The sequence below is a fragment of the Hyla sarda genome, chromosome 2, assembly GCF_029499605.1.
Source record: "Hyla sarda isolate aHylSar1 chromosome 2, aHylSar1.hap1, whole genome shotgun sequence".
NCBI classification, from domain to species: domain Eukaryota; kingdom Metazoa; phylum Chordata; class Amphibia; order Anura; family Hylidae; genus Hyla; species Hyla sarda.
Genome location: NC_079190.1, coordinates 72829434 through 72855660, shown reverse-complemented (window position 1 = coordinate 72855660; position 26227 = coordinate 72829434). Strand labels below are relative to the sequence as shown.

The window sequence follows — 26227 nt, the reverse complement described above, 5'->3', positions numbered from 1 at the left end:
TACAGCCTCTGTAGCATAGTCACATAGAAAAGAAAATCCTGAAATACCCCTTTAAGATGGCAAAGTTTTAGTCAATGGGGTTTAATACTAGAGTGGTGCATGGTAATAAATATTTATGAAATGGCAGCCTCTTTTATCCTTAGTGCTACAGTCAAAATGAATATGGTAGATTAAAGGGTACCTCTCATCAAAAAAACTATTGATACATTATAGATTAATTTATGCAGAAAAACTTTCCAATAGCATGTTATAAAAAAATATATGCTTCTTTCTATTTAATTTTCCACTTTGAAAAAATGACCACTAGGGGTCTCCCTACCAGTCCTTTTTTATAGATTTCAGACTCATGCAGGAGTCCTAAATTTCAGACTGCAGCTGGGACACAGACGAGCTCAACACTGCTCCCTGGCAGTGTGCAGTGGTGAGTTTGTCTGTGTGCCAGCTGCAGTCTGAGATTTAGGACTCCTGCATGAGTCTGAAATCTATAAAAAAGGACTGGAAGGGAGACCCCTAGTGGTCATTTATTCAGAGTGGAAAATTAAATAGAAAGAAGCATATTATTTTATAACATGCTATTGGAAAGTTATTCTGCATACATTAAGCTATAATATATCAAAAGTTTTTTTGATGAAAGGTACCCTTTAAGAGAACACTATCACAGTGTATATGGAAAAAAGTGCCAAGGGGCAGGGTTACATACAGTAATGTATAATGTTTTATGCATAACCTATATGACAAATTACTTTAAAATGCATCATGTCTCCATAAATGGACAGCCTTTCTTGTAGTTTGCTGCGATTTGTTCTTGACACAATAAGAAGAATAAAACATGGTCAGGATGAACTCTATTTTAAACTCTGTAAACACTGAACAGAGCATGAAATAATTTACCTTAAATGTAGCAAAGGCATCGGAAGCTATGTCGAACGTTGACATTTCCACATATTTAAAGAAGTCCTCAAACTGCTCGGAGTACAGGATGGTTTTGGCAAGTGGCTCATGGCGGACACATTCACGAAGCATTATCCCGCAATGCAAAGCCACTTGAGGGGATTCATACCTACAAGAAGAGTATGTTTGTTAAATTCATGTACAGTAGCCCCATTTTATTTCTTTATTATTATAATTATCATTATTTTTTTTTTTACCTTTCTCCAGTTCTATCTCCATGCCATAAAACCTGCAATATTATGCAAATGCGAACCAAACGTTCCCCTCACTTGGAATTGCGACATTGTTGCCTGGCAACCTTTAATAATAGCCAATGTGCGTATATTATTGCTTATACATAGAGCCCTCTCTTCCACAAGACCTCCTCACAGCTGGAGTCTTTGTCTCCTCTGCAGCTTGAAATTACTCTAAAATATAATCTAAATCTAAAATAAAAGTTGCAAACCTGCAACTCCCAGAATGCTGGGAGTTGTAGTTTTGCAACAGCTGGAGGCACACTGGTTAGAAAACACTACTGAGTATAAAAGCAAAATGTGCCTTTCCTGGCCTTGACAAACGTATAATATTCCCTTTTTAATTCTCAGCCAAGTGTCAAGGAGGTGGAGCCAAACTTCTCTCACTTGCCCTCACTTACCAGTAGCTTTTTGACTAACGTCAATCAAGGAGGGAGCTTGTATTTGTGCAAGGAGGTGTGCCAGGCTGTGGCACTTAACCCGCTTGGCTAAAAAGATGATTTTATACGTTTCGCTATAGGTGTAGAGAGGCAATGCCTGCGCTCTGCTTAGAGAGTAGAGTGCTCACCCCCGCCAGGCTCTCACGTTCTAGTGAAGTGAGAGTGAAGAAATGTGCATATTCATCACTAGGGTGGGCCGGGTGGTGAATGTTGAGGAGTCAGGGGAGCTCGGCGAGCTGGCTCCCCGCCTTCATTCCACACAGCACTGCAATACCAATAGATGAGGAAACAGGCATAACTCTGTAACTACTCCGCCAATTAAAGTAAGCGATCACTGTTTTTAAAGCTGTTTACCCGCATTATACCCCAGTATAGTGCTGGAGAACAGGTTGTCAGTTTTCAAGCATCTGAACCCATCATTCGTAATACTGATGGTGATCCTAGCTACAAGACCTCCTAACTTATATAACAAGCCTGACTGATCAGGTCACAATAGTCCTTTAGTGGAAAACGGCGCCTTATACCTATATTAAATTTTGACAATCAGATTTATTAGGTATGATATATGGCATATGTCTTAGGGTATGTTCACACCACAGCTTTTCCGCACATGAGTTTGCGATCGGGAATTCTGCTGTATGAACCTTAAAGGGTACCTTTCATCCAAAAAACTTTTGATATATTATAGTTTAATGTATGCAGAATAACTTTCCAATAGCATGTTATTAAAAAAATATGCTTCTTTATATTGAATTTTCCACTTTGAAAAAATGACCACTAGGGGTCTCCCTACCAGTCCTTTTTTATAGATTTCAGACTCATGCTGGAGTCCTAAATCTCAGACTGCAGCCGGGACACAGACAAACTCAGCACTGCTCCCTGCCAGGGAGTTTGTCTGTGCCCCGGCTGCAGTCTGAAATCTATAAAAAATGACTGGTAGGGAGACCCCTAGTGGTCATTTATTCAAAGTGGAAAATTAAATGGATAGAAGCATATTTTTTAATAACATGCTATTGGAAAGTTATTCTGTATACATTAATCTATAATATATCAAAAGTTTTTTGGATGAAAGGTACCCTTTAACTTTGGTGCAAATAGGTCTTCTGCAGACCCGTTCACACTACGGAATTTGCAGCGGCAGCGAACTCAGCTGCCGAAATGATCCGACGAAAGAATGAACCTGTTAATAGTTTCAACGGAATTACGTACACACTGTATTGCCATCAATGGTGATAGCGCAGGTCCGTGTGGTCCTACCGCTATAGGATTTTGGTACCGGCCCCCAGATGGAATCTTTGGATGGAATTCCTGGTCAGAATTCCGTGAGTGGACATTCCGCAGTGTCAATATACCTTTATATTTATATATTGTACCCTGATGTATAATATATCATCTAAACAACAAATGTGTATAAATCACACTCAAAAACAGATTGTGAAGTGGGCAGAAACATCAGAAACCCAGGCAGATAGAACAGTGTTTTCCATACATTGTGTCTCCAGCTACTGCAAAACTACAACTCCCAGCATGCCCGGACAGCCTTTGGCTGTCCGGGCATGCTGGGAGTTGTAGTTTTGCTACAGCTGGAAACGTACTGTTTGGAAAACATTGAGCTAGAAGGTTCTTGTCTGCTGATGAGTTACTGAAAACAGCATTTTGGTGAGGTTTCGAAAATGCTACAGAAATCTTGGGCAAAGTAGACGACTAAAATTATTATCAACAGGAAAACAGCAAGAAATATCAAAGTAAATCTGCAAGGGAAGACTGATACAATGTATGCGGTATACTGATGAAGCTTGAATCATAGGATAGATTTTATGTTTATAAATCTATTAGCTCAGTTCTGGTAGGTGACCATTAGCACATTGCTTAGCCGACTGGCATCTTGATGGCGCTTTAAGGAGTAAGACAGAAGTGGTATACATGCGTTTTAGTTCATTTTATTTGTATTTTTTGTTCCCCTGATAACCCGTTCAAGGGAAGACACAAAACACAGAGTGCTCTTTGCAAATGATAAAATATAGGTTAAGCTGCTTCTCATTTGCAACATGGCCAGTTTTGTGTTGTTGCACATGTCACTAGCCCATACCGCACCTGGAAGCAAATTTAATTCAAATGGGAGCCTGTGTTATTCCGAGCTGAACCAGAATATGACATTGGTGGAGCTTCACTTTAAAGGGATACTCCGGTGGAAAACGATTTTTTTTTTTCAAATCAACTGGTGCCAGAAAGTTAAACTGATTTGTAAATGACTTGTATTGAAAATCTTAATCCTTCCAGTACTTATCAGCCGATGTATGCTCCACAGGAAGTTGTGTAGTTCTTTCCAGTCTGACCACAGTGCTCTCTGCTGACACCTCTGTCCGTGTCAGGAACTGTCCAGAGCAGGAAAGGTTCCAGTTCCTGACACGGACAGAGGTGTCAGCAGAGAGCATTGTGGTCAGAAAAAAAAAATTTTGTTTTCCACTGGTTATGTTCACACGGGGGAATGTCTGCACATAGGGAAATGTTGGGAAATGTGCTGTCTCTTAGGTGGCAATGCATTTCCGTGCGGAGTTCGCAGAAAGAATAGACATGTCTCGGACACCGGAATTTGAATTTCCGCTCTAGATTTTTCCGGCGCATAAATTCTGCTATGTGAACAGTGCAGCAGAACCCCATTGAAATCAATGGGACTCTGCTGCTGCAGAATTCCGCATGGAAATTCCATCCTGTGAACATAACCTATGGGTAGGATCACACATAGGGCATCCACAGCTTATTTCACTCAGCGACGCCAGTCACTAGAGCAGGACTGTGTGTCTGCTCGTAACAATGGATTTCCCACTGCAGATCACGCACACAGGGCTATCCTACTAAAGCAGTAGTGACTGGCATTGGTGCATCCGCAGCGTGAAATATGCTGCAGATGCCCTACGTGTGACCCTACCCTAACACATCATGTTGTTTCCTTAATTGTTGTTGCACACCAAAAAGTAATCCAACAAAAAACAAATGCAAAACTGGAAATGACTCTCATCCAATTTTGATCAAGCGCATTTTCATTGTGTTATCCTATAAAGAGAATCTCTATCTAAAACAATTCTCCAGAGTAATAATTATACAGAATCATTCGGAGTCCCTAATATAACATGTGCTGTTGCTTAGCAACATATACAACAGGGAATAGGTGACACAGCTGGGTTTCTACGCTGCTGGCGTTTACTGATAGAAGCCGCTAGCAATCTGTGCCACACATGGACCAAAGAGGTTGTTTTTACTGAGCAAAGTGTCTATAACCATGAGTGTGGGGAATTTGTGGTATCTTTGGCTGGAATACCCCAACCACACAGATTGCAATGTTGCTGTTGGGTAATGAAATCATAAGGCAGGGGTCTTTAAACTGCGTGCCACCAGATGTGGGAGGATGGCTATCCAGGCTGTTTGGACGGGTTTTATGTTTCTTTTGTTAAATTTGTCTTGGGAGGTCACTTTTTGCACTTTTTTTTGTGCGACAAACAAAATAGAACACAATCCAAAGTCTTCTATTTTAGTGGATTATTTAGTCAGAAAAGGCTTTCAAAATCTCGAAAACCTAAATAAGCCCAGAAAAAAGCAGTAACCGGAAGAGATTTTATTTGCGCCAAAGCTATCAAAGGCTGTGCGCCAAAATGATAACTTTGGTGCAAAGATGCAAAAAACACAGCAAAAAAGCAACCTACACAAATAACTTTCCAGAAGGAGAACTGATAAATGCCTCCCCCATAGTCTATAAGTCAGGTGGTACTCCGCCGGAAAACATCTTATACCCTATGTAGAGGATAGGGGAGAAGATGTCCAATCGCGGGGGTCCTGCCGCTGGGGACCCCCACGATCTCCGCTGCGGCACCCCAGTCATATGGTGCATGGACGAACTCCGCTCTGTGACAGATGACTGGCGACTACAGCCGCCACGCCCCCTCCATTCGTGTCTATGGGAGGAGGCATGAGGGCTACGTACTAGCCCTCACACCCCACCCATAGACATGAATGGAGGGGGCGTGGCGTGACGCCATGAACACGGAAGCTCCAAGCTTTCCTTTTTCGGACATCGCCACTGCCGGCCCGGAGTTTGTGGGGGTCCCCAGTGGCAGGACCCCCGTGATCAGACATCTTATTCCCTATCCTTTCAATATGGGATAAGATGTTTTCCGTCGGAGTACCCCTTTAAGGACAGTGCTGCCCACTCAACTCTCAGTGGAAACTTATAGCTGGGTATGAGTACCTGTACGCACTTGACTTATTAACTATGTCTGACTTATTCTCTGATCGCCCCCATTAGTCAAATAGCATAACAATTTTTTTGTGCCCTATTGGCTAATAGAGAGAACCTGTTTCTACAGTATGCTGGCCTTACAAAGGATAGCATAGTCTGATGACAGATCAGCGTTACTTTTACATTGTAGTGTATTAGAGGATTCAATGTCAAAGTCTGACCTTTAATTGGTAATAGCCCTGAAGTCGGGCAGGTCACTTGTTATTCTATTGATCTATGTCTATTACCATACGGGCAAACACCTAAACCGTGGAATTCCAAAACAAGCTGAGTGGAAACTGGAATGATAAATGATTAACAAAGGAAATAAAATATTAACTAAGCTACTTCCATTAAGTAAGTTTCACAGAGAATGGGGTTTAGATTGCTGCTCTGACTTCCTCGGGCAGAGATGTGACACTTCAGCTATTATAGGAAGCTGTCCTCGGGCAGCATCCCCGATATGCTGTTACTTGATTGAATTACTGGATGTGCTGGACTTTGGACCTTTAGGAATTAAATAGCCTCGGCCTGCAAGGGCACTGAAACATATACCCTATTATATTTTTCCTCAGAGAGCTCTTTCTTCTAGACATGCACATAATACTAGCTACATACCGTATATACTCGAGTATAAGCCGACCCAAATATAAGCCGAGGCCCCTAATTTCACCCCAAAAACCCAGGAAATGTTATTGACTCGACTATAAGCCTAGGGTGGGAAATCTGTGCTGCAGGGACCGTCCGGTGGGGAGGATTAGTCGTTGCGGGCTGTCCATTTTCACCAAGGGGCCCTCTTCTCCGCGCTTCGTGCCCGGCCCAGGACTAGTGACGTTGCCTTGACGACGACACACAGGGACGTTCGTGCGCAACGTCCCTGTGCATCGTCGTCAAGGCAACGTCACTAGTCCGGGGCCGGGCCCGGAGCGGAGAAGAAGGCCTCCTGGATAATGACGAAAGCCACAGTGGTCTTCAACCTGCGGATCTCCAGAGGTTTCAAAACTACAACTCCCAGCATGCCCGGACAGCCGATGGCTGTCCGGGCATGCTGGGAGTTGTAGTTTTGCAACATCTGGAGGCCCGCAGGTTGAAGACCTCTGAGAAGGGATTCACTCGAATATAAGCCGAGGGGGGGGGGCGTTTTCAGCACGAAAAATCATCCTAACAACTAATATCATCCTAACAACTACTAAATTGAAAGAACATTTATCCTTAAAGAAACTAAATAAAAAAAAATAAAAAAACATATTTCCTTGATTTCTTCTCTAATAATATGTTCAAATTGCAACCTTTTGTTAACTACAATACTGAACGTAGATATGACAGTGGTTTCTAACCAGAACACCTCCAGTTGTTGCAAAACTATAACTCCCAGTATGCCCGGACAGTCATTGGCTGCTGGGATTGTAGGTTTGCAACAGCTGGAGGCACCCAGGTTAGGAAACACTGTCATATCTACATTCAGTATTATTATGTAACAATAGGTTGTATAGCCACAATCTGCATTTGGAAACACTGGTCTATGTAGTTCCTCATTCCTCCATTACACTTTTATAATGCTGAAAGTGGCTCTATGGCAGTGTTTCCCAATCAAGGTCCCTCCAGCTGTTGCATGGACACGGGAGGCATCCTGATTGGGAAATACTAATATATGTAAGAAGACAGGACATTTTGACAGTAAGGCTTATTTAAGCATTGTGGTTGACCAAGTTCAGCCCATCGTGGTTGAGATTTATCTTATGGTTAAAAGGGTACTAAAGTCAAAGACTGGTTCCAGGAACATGACAGAAAATATTCTATGTGTCCCTGGGCTTTACTAACGCCAGATCTTAATCCCATAGAGCAGGCATAGGCAATCCTTGGCACTACAGATGTTTTGGCCTGCATCTCCTATAATGCTTTGGCAGCATTTTGGCTGTAGGAGCATCATGGAAGATGTAGTTCAAAATATCTGTAGTGGCGAAGGTTGTCTATGTCTTATATAGAGCAGTATTTCCCAACCAGGGTGCCTCCAGCTGTTGCAAAACTACAACTTCCAGCAAGGGAGTTGTAGCTTTGCAACAGCTGGAGGCACCCTGGTTGGGAAACTCTGACATAGAGCATCTATGGTAATATCAGAGCATCTTAGAGCCTCATTCTAATATGCAGATGAGATCGAGTGCACAGGGGCCAATATATATATATATATATATATATATATATATATATATATATATATATATATATTCCACAAGAGGACTGCACTCCCAATGTATGATGCGGGTGCAAGCTGGTCAGGCCTGGGTCAGAGGCCCCCACAGATAACCAGCTCAAGAGAAACAGCAGCACACCGGTCTACATGAATATGTGTCAGGCTTTATTCATCAGATGCAGCGACGTTTCAACCATCTCACACGGTCTTTGTCAAGCAAGGTGCAAGTCAAACTGCTTGACAAAGACCGTGTGAGATGGTTGAAACGTCGCTGCATCTGATGAAGAAGGCCTGACACATATTCATGTAGACCGGTGTGCTGCTGTTCCTGTTGAACTGGTTATATATATATATATATATATATATATATATATATATATATATAGCAACAGGAGAATACAGCAGCACACTGCTAGTACAAAGATATAGATGAAACATGAGTATATAGATAAAACATGAGTATATAGATAGAACATGAAAAGCTATACAGCTGTAATGCAATAAATTAAGATATGAAACTATGAAAATATGAGGCACTTAGCTTGCAAATTTGGCGCCAAATAGCGTGGCGTGGCGCAAAAATTTGCAAGCTAAGTGCCTCATATTTTCATAGTATATACTCATGTTTCATCTATATCTTTGTGCTAGCAGTGTGCTGCTGTATTCTCCTGTTGCTGTATATTTAGCCCAGCAGCTTGCACCTGCAAGCCAGGTTTTTACAATAGTTTGGATCAATAGTGCTGGCCAATTTATCCTTTGGTTTTTTTATATATATATACACACACACACACACACACACACACACACACACACACACACACATATATATATACACTGATATATATATATATATGTGTGTGTGTGTAAGAAAACTGGAAAGTAACAATTATGGTCCCCTTACAGATGGGTTGATAGTGTCACCCTTGTAGTGCTAAATTCAATGCTCATGTATCACAGTATTAATAAATATTTTCAGCATAATAGCTCTAGTATCGCTTCATTGTGACTTTAAACTCACCCTTTGAGCAGTATAAAGAGGATATGTTGATGGGAACTAATATACTCCACTGTGGGCAAGCGTGTGCCAATCTGTCTTCTCAAGATATTGTTAAATATCTGGGACACATCTTTCTTACCCTGCAATCAGAATGGTGATATATATATATTAGGTATCGGCAACAGAGAGGAATGAGGAAATTAGAAAGCAAATGAAAAAGAAAAGTTAAAAAGAGTAAAAGTCACAAACATCAATATGCCTTTGTTCAGTAACTTTGTACAGGATTAGGTCACCATTTAGCCCCAGCCCACAATGTGAGAAGATATTGACACAAAGTAACCCTGCAGTCGCCTCGACTCAATGAATCGGGGCCAAGTCAGGAAAGAATTGAAGATGACCAGGCAGTGCCATTTCTTGGAGTATCTGCTTTAATACATACTTGGATTCTCTGGGACATAATAGTAGAGAATAGTATTTTCCTACAGCTTGGGAATGTTCTGTCTTCATAGATGGCAATGCATTTCCGAGCAGATTCCACAGAAAGAATCCTTTCGGCAGAGGCCGGAATCAGGGTTTCTGCCATGAAATTCCACCATGTGCACAGTGCAGGAAAATCCCATTGAAAACAATGAGATTCTGCTGCAACGGAATTTCCGAGAGGAATCTGCCGTAAATATGCGGCTTGAGAATTCTGTTGCAGCAGAATCCCATTGTTTTCATTGGGATTTTGCTGCATTGTGCACACAGCGGGCTTTCCTGATTCCGGCCCCCGACATGTCGTTGTGTGAAAATGCCCTAAGGAAAACAGAAACTGACTCCAGTGGGCAAAAGAGCTCAAAAATGAATGACTGAGCAGTGGAAAAACATTGCCTGGTCAGATGGATTCAGATCTCTGTGGCACTATCCTGATAAGTCAGAATTTGGTATAAGCAGCATAAATCAATAAACCCCTTGATGCCAAGCGCCAACAGGTCAGACTAGTGGCGTAATGGTGTGGGGATTTTTTTCTTGGCACCTCTTGATACTTGTATATAGACGTTAATGGGGTTATCCAGGAAAAAAAAAAATTTTATATATCAACTGGCTCCAGAAAGTTAAACAGATTTGTAAATTACTTCGATTAAAAAATCTTAATCCTTTCAGTACTTATGAGCTTCTGAAGTTAAGGTTGTTCTTTACCGTCTAAGTGCTCTCTGATGACACCTGTCTCGGGAAAGGCCCAGTTTAGAAGAGGTTTGCTATGGGGATTTGCTTCTAAATTGGGCGGTTCCCGGGACAGGTGTCATCAGAGAGCACTTAGACAGAAAAGAACAACCTTAAAGGGATATTCCAGGCAAAACCTTTTTTTTATATACATCAACTGGCTCCGGAAAGTTAAACAGATTTGTAAATTACTTCTATTAAAAAAATCTTAATCCTTCCAATAGTTATTAGCTTCTGAAGTTTTCTGTCTAACTGCTCAATGATGATGTCACGTCCCGGGAGCTGTGCATGATGGGAGAATATCCCCATAGGAACTGCACAGCTCCCGGGACGTGAGTCATCAGACAGCAGTTAGACAGAAAACAACAACTCCACTTCAGAAGCTAATAACTATTGGAAGGATTAAGATTTTTTAATAGAAGTCATTTACAAATCTGTTTAACTTTCCGGAGCCAGTTGATATATAAAAAAAAGTTTTGGCCTGGAATACCCCTTTAACTTCAGAAGTTCATAAGTACTGAAAGGATTAAGATTTTTTAATGGAAGCAATTTACAAATCTGTTTAACTTTCTGGAGCCAGTTGAGATATATAAGTTTTTTTTCCTGGATAACCCCTTTAAGGCTTATTTAAGCATTGTGGTTGACCAAGTTCATCCCCTCATGGCAGAGGTTTATCCTAGGGCACTTTTAGCAAGACAATATACCCATGTTACAACGGTAACATGACAACAATTATTCTTTGTCCCTGGCCTGTACAAACACCAAATCTTAATCTCTTAGGTCATGCATAGGCAACTTTTGGCGCCTGCAGATGTTTAGGACTACATCTCCCATGATCCTTTGGCAGCATTAAGATTGTAAGAGCATCATAGGAGATGTAGTCCAAAACACCAGTCAGGCAAAAGGTTTCCTATGCATGTCATAGAGAAGTGTTTCCCAACCAGTGTGCCTCCCGTTGTTGCAAAACTACAACTCCCAGCATGCCCGGACAGCCTTTGGCTGTCCGGGCATGCTGGGAGTTGTAGTTTTGCAACAGCTGGAGGCACTCTGGCTGGGAAACACTGCCACAAAGCATCTATGGTAATATCAGAGCATCTTAGTGCCTCATTCAAAGAGGTCCTGTCCGCATGGGCCAATATTCCTGCAGGGCGATTTCAACACAAGTGTATATGTATAAATACGTATACGGAGAAATTGTGATGGGCTTTGTAAGGAGAACATACCTCAAAATCTATCAGGTGCAGATCGGCTATCAATGTCACCAACAGGCCGCTGTTGTACAATTCTTGCGCTAGCTGAGCTACAGTTTCTGTCTGGGGCTCTTTGTCTCCCGTACCACACAAAATTTCCTTTGTGGCTTGAAGGGATTTGGACACCTCTTCAGAAGCCTGTTAGGAAATAACAAAAAATTTAAAGATTTTATTCAAAAATATTACACACATTTTTTTAATTATTATTACTTTTTTATTATAATAATGTCTAGGTCTATTCTAGGTCATTTGTGCCCTTAGGATTGACCTCCCTTACCTGGGAAAGTCAAAAATTCCTTGCCACTGTTCTTTGTACCCATCAGCCTTTTCCTGCCTGTGTCACAATGTACACAACTTCATAAAAATCTATCCATCTACTTTAGTCTTAAAGGACTTAAAAAAAGTATCATAAAAAAAAAAAAAAAAACGTATCCCATTTAAGAAGGATAGGGGATAAGTTTAAGATCTCCTCTCCTTTAGATCTCCTTTTGGAGCTCCTCTCCTTCACAGCTTTGCGTCATGCCCCCCCACCCGAAGCGGGGCCGCCACGCCCCCTCTATATATAGTTCTATGGGAGTGCCGAAGATTGACGAACGGCTCTCCCATAGAGCTATATGGAGGGAGGCGTGGCGGCTGCCGCTTCGGGCGGGGGTCGTGACATTCCGCTGTGAAGGAGAGCCGGGGCTCTAAACAGGAGAACGTGGGGGGCCCCAGTGCTCGGACCCCCCACGATCTAAAACTATCCTTCGGATAGGGGGATCGGATCGGGGGATAGTTTTTTTTTTACATGATACTTGTTGTTTTAAAGGAGTACTCCGGTGGAAACTTTTTTTTTAATTTTTTTTTTTAAATCAACTGGTGCCAGAAAGTTAAACAGATTTGTAAATTAATTTTATTAAAAAAATATTTATCCTTCCAGTACTTATTAGCTTCTGAATTCTACAGAGGAAATTATTTTCTTTTTGGAACACAGAGTTCTCTGCTGACATCACGAGCACAGTGCTCTCTGCTGACATCATGACCACAGTGCTCTCTGCTGACATCTCTGTCCATTTTAGGAACTGTCCAGAGCAGCATATGTTTTCTATAGGGATTTTCTCCTACTCTGGACAGTTCTTAAAATGGACAGAGGTGTCAGCAGAGAGCACTGTGGTCATGATGTCAGCAGAGAGCTCTGTGTTCCAAAAAGAAAAGAATTTCCTCTGTAGTATTCAGCAGCTAATAAGTACTGGAAGGATTAAGATTTTTTTAATAGAAGCAATTTATAAATCTGTTTAACTTTCCGGCACCAGTTGAAAAAAATAAAAAAAAGTTTTCCACCGGAGTACCCCTTTAATAGCTCATGCACACTGGCTTTTATTAGAAGCAAACTGTAGAGAAACGGTCACCAAAAAGATCCCTTTAAAGGACCCTTCACACATACGGGATGTGATGCATTTTTTTTAAGCAGATCCTGTACGTGTGAACGTTCCCTTTATCCGGACATGATTATGAGGTGATAATACTGCAATATAATAGGTGACCATGAAAAATAGTACCGCCCAGTCCTTCAGATTGAATGTCACTCCTTGCAGCAGTTCTTCTCTCAGTAATATATTCAGTGCATTTGGGAAGTTTTCAGCCATTTTAACTTATATTTTTGTTATCTTGTGGACTTGTGCTAAAATAAAACAAAAAAAGTTTCCCCCATGATTCTGCACTCAGTACTCCATAATTGTGAATGTTAGTAATCTTTGCTAATTTATTAAAAAGGAAAACTAAAATATTGCGGTGACATAAGTATTCAGACCCTTTACTCAGTACTTAGTTGAAGCCCCTTTGGCAGCGAATTAAGTCTCCAGTCTTCTTTGGGGATGATACCACAAGATTTGGGGATTTTCTGCCATTCTTCTCTGTAGACCCTCTTGAGTTCTGTCAGATTGGATGGGACGATCGTTGGAAGCCATTTTCAGGTCTCTTCAGTGTTGTTCCATTGGGTTTAAATCAGGGCTCCGGCTGGTCCCCTCAAGGACAATCACAGAACTATTGTCTCTATGGAAGGTCAAGCTTTGGCCCGGTCTGAGATCCAGAGGACTCTGGATCAGTTTTTCATTAAGAATATGATTATACTTTGCTACATTCAACTTTTCCTTAACTCTGACCAGTCTCCCTGTCCCAGAAATTGAAAAACACGCCACAGGATTATGCTGCCACCATATATAGACAGGGCCGTGTCTTTCCAAATTATGTCCAATCATCTGAATTTACCACCGGTGACTCCAAGTGCAGAATGATGCAGAAAATAGATTTATTTTTTTATTCTTAGCTCAAGGTCACAACATAACAAAATATACAAAGATGGTCTGAAAACGTTCCCAATGCATTGTACAAGGCATACAGACCTGTCCCCCATTAACAATATACTTTGGAGGTGTAAAATAGAGGCTATTTTTTGAATCCCGCTCCCGCTGGATTTCTGACCATTGCCGCCCACTTCTGCATGGTGTGTGTTTTACTCCTGCCCGTTCCCACAAAATGTGTGTCCAATCCCGCCCGTTTTCCGCAAACATTTTGAGATAGCTTTTAGAGACAGTACCCTCCGTGTCATTTCATTACCCCCCTTGGGCCATCTTATTACCCTCCGTGTCATTGAATAACCCCGACACCCAGTCCCATTTTATTACCCCCTTGTGCCCTTTCAACAGCCCCTGTGGAATTTAAAGGGGTTATCCAGGAAATATTTTTATATATATATATATATATATATATATATATATATATATATATATATCTCAACTGGCTCCAGAAAGTTAAACAGATTTGTAAATTACTTCTATTAAAAAATCTTAATCCTTTCAGTACTTATGAGCTGATGAAGTTGAGTTATTTTCTGTCTAAGTCCTCTCTGATGACACGTGTCTCGGAAAACGCCCAGTTTAGAAGCAAATCCCCATAGCAAACCTCTGCTACTCTGTGCAGTTCCCGAGACAAGCAGAGATGTCAGCAGAGAGCACTGTTGCCAGACAGAAAACCACAACTCAACTTCAGCAGCTGATAATTATTGAAAGGATTAAGATTTTTTAATAGAAGTAATTTACAAATCTGTTTAACTTTCTGAAGCCAGTTGATATAAAACTTTCATTTTTTTTCCTGGAATACCCCTTTAAAGGACATCTGCAGCGAAAAACAACTTATCCCCTATCCAAAGGATAGGGGATAAGTGTCTGATCGTGGAGGGTGCAACCACTGGGACCCCCACGATCTCCCAAATGGGGCCCCTGCATTGCCGCGCTGTGTGCCGCCTAATGCGCGTAGTGTCGACCTGAGAGGTCAACGGTACGCCTCCTCCCGATGTAGCTCTATGGGAGAGGCAGGGAGGCACGAACGCTGCCTCCCAGCCTCTCCCATAGAAATAGGGGTTGTGTCGGCTGCAACATCAGGGGGTCCCAGCGTTTGGACCCCCGCGATAAGGTATAAGCTATTTTTGCTGCATATTTCCTTTAAGAGGTTTGGGGGACTGCACAGAATTTTGCAGGACCCACTGTATATTCTGTGACTGCTTGTCAACAACCTCATGACCACCCACAAGTTTTTTTATTGGGTCCAGCGGGATCCCAATGCAGATGCAGGGCTCTAGTGTAAAGAATCCAGTGACTGATGGAAACATTAGCTAAGGCTGCATTCACACCACGTTTTGGACATACAGGTGCCGGATCCGGCAGGGAGAGGGGCAAATCAGGCGCTCCCGTACCCCGGCCGGATCAGCCCGTGACTCCATTTACTTTAATGATCCGACCGGAGTCAAACGGTGACTCCAATCGGCTCAGTTTTGACCCGTATGCGGTTTCCTGACCGAACCAAAAACCGTAGTATACCACGGTTTTAGGTCCGGTCCAAAACCGCATACGGGTCAAAACCGAGCCGACCGGAGTCAAACAGATCATTAAAGTAAATGGAGTCACGGGCTGATCCGGCCGGGGTAAGGGAGTGCCCGGTTTGCCCCTCCCCCCGCCGGATCCGGCACCCGTATGTACAAAACATGGTGTGAATGCACCCTAACACGAGGCAAGGAGAGGAACCTCAAGCAGATCTTTAGTGAAATTCAGGATCCCAACACTGTAAGGCAGAAGGTCTAACCGGTGATCCGATGCGGCATGCCATCTTATGGATGTGTTATAGCCGAGATGATAATCAGTCTCATGACATATAAAAACTGCTTACTTTCTCAGTCTTCTTGTCCTGCTTTTCTAATAAGGCCATATTTTCCTTGAGAGTTTTCACTATTTCTGCAGGATTCTTGTGTGATTTGCTGAACAATGGCATTTTCTTCATTTTTCTTGTTTTCTATCAATGTAATGGTATCCTAAAAAAGAAGACGGGACATATTAGTCAATGCGGCTAAAAGGGATTTCTTCTTTTTATTTTTTTTTAAGGGTCTATACACACTGCAGAATTTCCTCTTGCAGAATTCTGCCTCAAATTAAAGCCCATAGACTTCTATGGGATTCCGCACACCCATTCCCACTTCTGAATTTCAGTTTGCAGAATTTCCGCATGGATTCCGCACCAATTCCGCAAGCGGAAGTTCAGAAGTATGAATGGGAGTGAGAAATCCCATAGAAGTCTATGGGCTTTAATTTGAGGCGGAAATTCCTCCGTGTGAATAGACCCTTTCTGGCCTCTGTCTGGAGATCCAGCTGTTTTTTGGAGTCTGACAGGTGGCACTAAATCAGTGTTTCCTAACCAGGGTGCCTCCTGCTGTTGCAAAACTACAACTCCCAGCATGCCCGGACAGCCAACGGCTGTCCGGGCATGCTGGGAGTTGTAGTTTTGCAATAGCTGGAGGCACCCAGGTTGGGAAACACTGTTTTAGTGCCACCTATAGGTAACTACCCTGTAGCTACCTACAGGTGGCACTAAAGAGGCAGTTGTTATTTCTTATTTTGGCTGTTCAGGCATGCTGGGATTTGGAGTTTTGCAACAGCTGGAGGCACCCGGGTTGAGAAACACTGCTTTAGTGCAACCAATAGGTAACAACCCTGTAGCTACCTACAAATGACACTAAAGAGGCAGTTGTTATTTCTTATTTTGGCTGTTCAGGCATGCTGGGAGTTGTAGTTTTGTAACAGCTGGAGGCACCCGGGTTGAAAAACACTGCTTTAGTGCAACCTATAGGTAACTACCCTGTAGCTACCTACAAGTGGCACTAAAGAGGCAGTTGTTATTTCTTATTTTGGCTGTTCAGGCATGCTGGGAGTTGTAGTTTTGAAACAGCTGGAGGCACCCGGGTTGGGAAACACTGCTCTAGTGCCACTTGTAGGTAACTATTTATATATGTTTTTTATGTTATTCGTGTCTTAAAAAATACCTAAATCCTGCAACTATTCGAACTTCTTACCGGCTTCTTATGCTGCTACAGTGCATAGATACAAGACGGGAACAGTAAATGTAAATGACAACTCAGGATAAGGCAACACATGAGAAGACATGTGATTTCTTTCCATTTGTCACATGGCACCATCAATTGGGAGATTTGCAATATTTCCATAATACTATTACACAAAATAACTTCATCCCTGAGGGAGATCATATGACATTCGGACTGATCAGTCTTTTCGGTAATATGTAAAGGTTTAGAAAACTGCAGCAAGAAAGACGGGAGAGCACAGTGACCTAAGTAATATGGAGGAAAACGACATTACGCCAAATGAAAGCACTCTGCTCGGATTACGGTCACAAGGGGGCACTTACATAACCATTGCAGTAGCTTTATAGCCAAATATTGGCTCTACCAAGCAGGAGAGGGTAATGGCTTTATATTTACTATTGACAGGAAAAAAGGAAGCTGAATATATAAATGTTGGCGGTCATTAATATATATTAGGCTGTAATAAGCGAAATGATGTGCAGGCGCCCAGTGTGTAATCTATATAATGGTGGACAGGATGATGTAATGTCACGGTATATAGAGTGACAGACACGGGTGCTGCTGGGTCATATATATCTGGGGGGCCTGGGTACCTACTTTGGAGCCCTACCTGATGGGGGTGATATCTATCTGGGGGCCTGTCTTCATATAGGGGAGCTCTACCTAATGGGGGACATGTCCATCCGGGGCTTTGTCTGCCTACTGGGGGAGCCCATCCTTCCGATCAACTGGGGGCACATATCTATCTGGGACATTATTTACTTACTAGGGGCAGGCATGTGGAAATCCTATTGCCTGATGTCCGGGACATGTAGTTCCGGGCACCCAGCAGTTGAATTTTTCATAAAATTAGCCCTGTATTGGGCAAGCAGGGCAGAAACGACATCCCTTTATTTTTATTATGTATATTTAAAAAAATAATAATATATATATATATATATATATATATATATATATATATATATTATTATTTGGTATTGGTGTAATCAGGCTGACCTAAAGTATGAAAATAATATTTAAGTGTGACCACAAGGTGAATTTCACCTCACAAATAATTTTCTTTTTGTTTCCGAGCATAAGTTATGGAAAAATGAAAAGTATAATTGGCCCTGCAAAAAACAAGTCTCATATGAGTCTGTAGATTCAAAAATATTAGTAGTTATTGCTATTATAGGACAAAGAGGAGAAAACGAAAAGTGCAGAAACTAATAAAGACCTTATTTACAGACTATTTTGGTTGAAATTATTATTATTTTTTTATTTCCACACCCCTGTGACAGACATGCTGCTGTATATAGACTGACAGACACAATGCTGCTGTATATAGACTGACAGACACATTGCTGCTGTATATAGACTGACAGACACGATGCTGATGTATATAAAATGACAGACATGATGCTGCTGTATATAGACTGACAGACATGATGCTGTATATTAACTGACAGACATGATGCTGTATATTGACTGATAGACATGATGCTGCTGTATATAGACTGACAGATATGATGCTACTGTATATAGACTGATAGACATGATGCTGTATATTAACTGACAGACATGATGCTGTATATTAACTGACAGACATGATGCTGCTTTATGTAGACAGACATGATGCTGCTGTATATAAAATGACAGACATGATGCTGTATATTGACTGATAGACATGATGTTGCTGTATATAGACAGACCTGATGCTGCTGTATATAGACAGACCTGATGCTGCTGTATATAGACAGACAGACATGATGCTGTATATAGACTGACAGACATGATGCTGTATGTTGACTGATAGACATGATGCTGCTGTATATAGACTGATAGACATGATGCTGTATATTAACTGATGGACATGATGCTGCTGTATATAGACTGATAGACATGATGCTGTACATTAACTGATAGACATGATGCTGCTGTATATAGACAGACATGATGCTGTATATTGACTGATAGACATGATGCTGCTGTATATAGACTGACAGACACAATGCTGCTGTATATAGACTGACAGACATGATGCTGCTGTATATAGACTGACAGACACATTGCTGCTGTATATAGACTGAGAGACACAATGCTGCTGTATATAGACTGACAGACATGATGCTGCTGTATATAGACTGACAGACATGATGCTGTATATAGACTGACAGACACAATGCTGCTGTATATAGACTGACAGACACAATGCTGCTGTATATAGACTGACAGACACAATGCTGCTGTATATAGACTGACAGACACAATGCTGCTGTATATAGACTGACAGACATGATGCTGTATATAGACTGACAGACACAATGCTGCTGTATATAGACTGACAGAAACAATGCTGCTGTATATAGACTGACAGACACATTGTTGCTGTATATAGACTGACAGACATGATGCTGTATATAGACGGACAGGCACATTGCTGCTGTATATAGACTGACAGACACAATGCTGCTGTATATAGACTGACAGACACAATGCTGCTGTATATAGACTGACAGACATGCTGCTGTATATAGACTGACAGACACATTGTTGCTGTATATAGACTGATAGACACGATGCTGCTGTATATAGACTGACAGACACAATGCTGCTGTATATAGACTGACAGACACAATGCTGCTGTATATAGACTGACAGACACAATGCTGCTGTATATAGACTGACAGACACATTGCTGCTGTATATAGACTGACAGACATGATGCTGCTGTATATAGACTGACAGACATTATGCTGCTGTATATAGACTGACAGACACATTGTTGCTGTATATAGACTGATAGACATGATGCTGCTGTATATAGACTGACAGAAACAATGCTGCTGTATATAGACTGACAGACATTATGCTGCTGTATATAGACTGACAGACACATTGTTGCTGTATATAGACTGATAGACACGATGCTGCTGTATATAGACTGACAGACACAATGCTGCTGTATATAGACTGACAGACACGATGCTGCTGTATATAGACTGACAGACACATTGTTGCTGTATATAGACTGACAGACATGATGCTGTATATAGACTGACAGACATATTGCTGCTGTATATAGACTGACAGACACATTGTTGCTGTATATAGACTGACAGACATGATGCTGTATATAGACTGATAGACACATTGCTGCTGTATATAGACTGACAGACATGATGCTGTATATAGACTGACAGACACATTGCTGCTGTATATAGACGGACAGACACAATGCTGCTGTATATAGACTGACAGACATGATGCTGTATATAGACTGACAGACACATTGCTGCTGTATATAGACGGACAGACACAATGCTGCTGTATATAGACTGACAGTCATGATGCTGTATATAGACGGACAGACACATTGCTGCTGTATATAGACGGACAGACACAATGCTGCTGTATATAGACTGACAGACATGATGCTGTATATAGACGGACAGACACATTGCTGCTGTATATAGACTGACAGACACAATGCTGCTGTATATAGACGGACAGACACAATGCTGCTGTATATAGACTGACAGACACATTGCTGCTGTATATAGACTGACAGACACATTGCTGCTGTATATAGACTGACAGACACAATGCTGCTGTATATAGACGGACAGACACAATGCTGCTGTATATAGACTGACAGACACATTGCTGCTGTATATAGACTGACAGACACATTGCTGCTGTATATAGACTGACAGACACATTGCTGCTGTATATAGACTGACAGACACATTGCTGCTGTATATAGACTGACAGACACATTGCTGCTGTATATAGACTGACAGACACAATGCTGCTGTATATAGACTGACAGACACATTGCTGCTGTATATAGACTGACAGACACAATGCTGCTGTATATAGACTGACAGACACAATGCTGCTGTATATAGACGGACAGACACAATGCTGCTGTATATAGACTGACAGACACATTGCTGCTGTATATAGACTGACAGACACGATGCTGCTGTATATAGACTGACAGACATGCTGCTGTATATAGACACAGACACATTGTTGCTGTATATAGACTGATAGACACGATGCTGCTGTATATAGACTGACAGACACAATGCTGCTGTATATAGACTGACAGACACAATGCTGCTGTATATAGACTGACAGACACAATGCTGCTGTATATAGACTGACAGACACATTGCTGCTGTATATAGACTGACAGACACAATGCTGCTGTATGTAGACTGACAGACACATTGCTGCTGTATATAGACTGACAGACACAATGCTGATGTATATAGACTGACAGACACATTGCTGCTGTATATAGACTGACAGACACAATGCTGCTGTATGTAGACTGACAGACACATTGCTGCTGTATATAGACTGACAGACACATTGCTGCTGTATATAGACTGACAGACACATTGCTGCTGTATATAGACTGACAGACACAATGCTGCTGTATATAGACTGACAGACACATTGCTGCTGTACATATAGAAATTATTTGTGGGTAGAATATTTCACCATTCTGTGAGTTAATACAATCACAGCAAAACCAGATAAATAAATGGTAAATGTGGGAGCACTTGCATCCATAATAAAAGTGAAACTGGCCTAATGCAGCAACAAAGAATACATAGGGACATATTTATCAACCTTTTACCCTTCAATAAAAGGCATTGGTGGTAATATAGGGTTTGAAAATCTTGTGACAGGTTCTCTTTAAGATGTGCTCTACTGTTGTGGGAACAAAACCTTTAAAATGTCAATGTATTTGTTGGCAATGTTTTTTTAAACTTTTTATTATATCAAAATTTTAATATAAAAATGTGTAGTCCCTCCATAAATAGGTTTTAAAGCAGCTACCAGACCTGGCAAAGGCAAAGAAAAAAAGCCACAGACATCAGCATAGATCAACGTTTCCCAACCAGTGTGCCTCCAGCTGTTGCAAAACTACAACTCCCAGTATGCCCGGACAGCCTTTGGCTGTCTGGGCATGCTGGGAGTTGTAGTTTTGCAACAATTGGAGGCACAGTGGTTGGAAAACACTGACTTATACTAAAACTAGTCCTGTGGAGATAAAGGTCATAGTTTTTTAGGTTATGGTGCCTATAAAGGTGGGTAAAGGTGCCATCTTATGGACCCATAATCCCTGGTCAAATACTGAAATGGACTATAAAAAGATTGAAACCTGATAGCTTTATTCCCATGTGGATAAAAAGCTAAATCAACATGAAGAAGTCATTAAAAATACACCAGTAAAACACAATGAATGCAGTGTCAACATGAAACCGATGCCCTGCCCAGTCCGTCACATGGAATGTACGACAAAGCTCAAAGCCACAAACAAATGCCACTCCAGCACATGACAAGTGGGAGTACGGGCACAGTAAGGGCACAGCTGTTGTAGGGTAAGTAGGAAAATACATACAACATACATAAGATAGTAATAACAATAAAAAAATATCTCTCGGAGACACTCCAAGACATATACATCCCACTCCACTACTGGTTTCTTGTCGATGACACGGGTGGAATTTGAATGAAAAATTCCTCTTGGAAACTCAGTTGCAGCACAGTTCCATTGTTTTCAATGGGATTCTGCTGCACCTTGCACACGGCGGAATTTGTGCACAGGAAACATCTGCTGTGAAAATTCCGATCACGGCCTCAGAGGAAAGAATTAAATATGTGTGGTGTCCTGGTACAGGACTTGGTCCTATCCCTCTGTCTAAAGTCCCCACAGCCAGAGTCCCTCCATGCTATCAGGGCTCTCCTGGAGGGCTAACCCCTAGTCGCCTCTTAATACTGTGTTTAATATATATATTTTCCTATTATAGTATATTGATGTACAGGACCTTAAGTCATGTGACTGTTAATAACTTGTATTATGCTAAGGTTCAAGGACCTTTGGGTCATGTGATATGCCCATAACGCCTCAGGTCAGGACTGACAGGTTTGCACCACCAATGAGCTTTGATCCTGCCCTCTTCATATATAAGGGTCTGCTGCCACTTAATCTTGGTCTTTTCTTCCCCCATGTTCTTACCCCCGGATATCAGAGAAAGCAGATCTGTTATTCCCGCTTCAAGACAAGCTAGGCCTGAAGCCTCTACTTCAGCAGCCATCAAAACTGTGAGTCAATCCAGCTCAAAACCTACAAATCCTGCGTGTCTACTGAACCCAAAACCACCCCTAAATTCAGTGGCACTGCGGATAGCAAAATCCAAGCTCATTCAATTATCAAGTCCCAGCAAACCTGTGAGGAGTCTGTACCACGGTCCTCTGGGAAAACACTGTATATTATCCGCACTTGCATAATACCTGCAGTAAAGTTATTTGTGGTTTACTTCAACTCCTGCTGTGGACAATCCTTTATTCCTCCCTATCGTTTGTGGGATGGGTGGCGGTAGGACTAAGTGCATTGAGGAAGCCCTCACCCTGGCGTCACGACAATCAAGGCTTAATCCTATACCCTACACTACCACTCCGCAACACACCTGTTCACCATTACCTCTGAAGCTCACCACACATGTTCATTCTTTCTGCAGAATCTGATCAGAAATGCAGTGCTGTTTATGAGACGGCACATTTCCGAGTGGTCCCAGCACAGGCATGACATGACCGGGCTGACATTTCACCATGTGAACATAGCCTTAGGGTAGGGTCACATGTAACGGATTTGCACCGTATTTTACGCTGCGGATCCGCCGGTGACCCGACCCATAGTGTGCCTCTAGCTGTTGCCCCGCCCCCTGCCAATCCGCCACTCCGAGCAGCCACACAGGGGCCTGCGAGTCGCCGCGCGTATGCACAGTGTACTCAGACATAGCAGCTGCTCTGCGATGTCTTAGTACACTGCGAGTGAATTCGGCGACTCGCAGGCCCCTGTGTGGCTACTCGGAGCGGTGGATTGCCAGGGGGCGGGGCAACAGCTGGAGGCACACTATGGGTCGGGTCACTGGCGGATCTGCCGGGTAAAATATGCTGCAGATCCGTTACATGTGACCCTACCCTTAGACAGTTGTTGGCTGACAATTGTATCTCCTGACATCCACGGTCTTTGGCAGCAGTATGTCTCGTATTTGGGGCATAACTATAGTAGGTGCAGTGATGCCAGATGTACCAGGGCCCTGAAGACACTGGAATACCTCTTTAATTTACAGGTTGTTCACGATATCAATTATGTCTATGCTATTTTATGTTTTGGTTTATATGTAATAAAGTTTATTGTAAAATAAATGGGTGTGTTATTTTTAGTAATTTCTTTGAACTTTTTTTTATTTTTTTATCCATCATTTTTTTGGCAGTGGCATTTATCTTTATTCCAGTACATTAGGCTGTGTCCTGTGAGTACATATCAGTTAGTCTTTTGCGCATAGCTAACAGGAAATATTGTCAAACAGCCCTGGGGTCCTTAAAAAGGACCTGTCTGTTTAGGAAACACTTGATTTCCCATGAAATAACAATTCTGGAGCATATTCTCTTATAGTTGTGGGTTATGCTGTTTCTCTCTTATTCCTCTGACTAAATAGCCAACTGGGTGTTCCCAGGTGATGGTGGTGGAGGGGGATGTCCCTAGAGGGTGTCCCTACAGGGTGTCCCTACAGTGTCTGACACTGTCCAACAAGAGCTGACAGTTCTAGGACACACACTCTACTGGAAACACCACGTTGGCTATTTAGTCATATAGAATAACCATAGAACGTCAAAACACAGAGCTATATGAAAAGATGTTCCCGAATTATTTACTGAGGCTAGAATTACACCACAGCATGTCCAAGAAACTGTAAAAAGGTGTGTGATCAAGGTACCCTAATTTAATAAAAATACAATCTCATTTTTGGGGGTTGGCCACAGGTTCTCTTTAAAAGGTTCTGTTTTCTCTAGGGTTATATCTATATTTTTTTATGTTTATAAAGGAGCCATGGCCACAGTGACAGATGTTTTTTAAAGGACACTGAAGGACCCAATTGACTTTTAGGAGTTACATTTTTGTTTCCAATTTTCTTTTTTGTTTAGCTGTAAGTATAGTGCTAAAGACTGCGCTATTCGTGTCTTGCAAAATTGATGAATTATGAAGAGAATGCCGAAGCACAAGTCTGAGCAGAGTCTTACCTTACCCTGTAGAAACATTTTTCTTATTGCACTACTAGTGTGGACAACATGCATGTACGAGGGTCACAGGGAGAAGTCAGGAAAGAGCAATGCATATAGCACTTCATTCATACACACTGGCCCTGATTTACCATTGTAAACCCAACACGTATTGTCGGGTTGTGCGGCAGGAATTTTGTCGGTGATGGAATTTGCGCCAGAATTCTGTCTGCGGCAGAAATGAAAAACCCGACCAACTCTCCATTTTACTGAGAAAACCCGAAAAAGGGGCGTGTCTGTCTAGAAAAGGGGCGTGTCTGTCTAGAAAAGGGGCGTGTTCCCGACATTTTCACAAAAACCCAACATATTTACTAAGGTTTCCATAGAAAATGTGGTGGATTTGAGCTGAGGAAAACCAGACAGATCAGAGCATGTGTAAAAAAAAAAAAAAAGCAAAATGTAGGGAAACCTTAGTAAATCCCATGGAAAATAAATTGTAGGGAATTAAAACCCACAAAGAAACCTACACAACACTCTTGTGTAGATCAGGATCAATAGGCAGAAACTGGATTGCGGAGCTACTGTAAATCAGACAGATTTCCTCACAAGATGTACATGCTGGATAGACTCCTGCAGCCATTGTACATGTGGGTGTTAAAGGGATTATCCAGGAAAAAAAAACTTTTTTTATATATCAACTTGCTCCAGAAAGTTAAACAGATTTGTAAATTAGCCTAGACCACTAGAGGAGGAGAGAGCACACCGTGCAGCTGAACATGCAATTATACGATACCGCTGGTATACACTGGTAGCCTCCGGACCCGTTAAGTAACAGAGCAGCACCTGCGGGGTGCACACACTAGATAAAGTATCCAATAGTACAATAAAAAAAGAGGTAGCGTGCACTCACCACGGGTAAACGGCTGCAGGCCCAAGGTCCGGGATCACCGAGGCATAGACGAAGACGGTAAGGGGCGCTCAGAGGCTACGCCGGCTGTTTCGGACGTAGGAACGAGGCCGGAAGAAGGACGTTCCTACGTCCGAAACAGCCGGCGTAGCCTCTGAGCGCCCCTTACCGTCTTCGTCTATGCCTCGGTGATCCCGGACCTTGGGCCTGCAGCCGTTTACCCGTGGTGAGTGCACGCTACCTCTTTTTTTATTGTAGATTTGTAAATTACTTCTATTAAAAAATCTTGAAGCCAATTTAGCTGCTCC

General features: G+C 42.0%; 1 protein-coding gene across 5 annotated transcripts in view; it reads right to left on the bottom strand.

The window, feature by feature from the left end:
* CAB39L (calcium binding protein 39 like) overlaps window positions 1–26227 on the bottom strand; it is a 117351-nt gene that overhangs the window by 22449 nt on the left and 68675 nt on the right. For all 5 annotated transcript variants that reach the window (XM_056562063.1, XM_056562064.1, XM_056562066.1 and 2 more), the window contains 4 exons: window positions 15739–15880; window positions 11512–11676; window positions 9107–9225; window positions 892–1060 (listed from right to left, as the gene is read on the bottom strand). In XM_056562063.1, the coding sequence (XP_056418038.1) occupies window positions 892–1060; window positions 9107–9225; window positions 11512–11676; window positions 15739–15849 (564 nt within the window). In that variant the 5' untranslated portion in view covers window positions 15850–15880. The remainder of the gene's footprint in view (window positions 1–891; window positions 1061–9106; window positions 9226–11511; window positions 11677–15738; window positions 15881–26227) is intronic.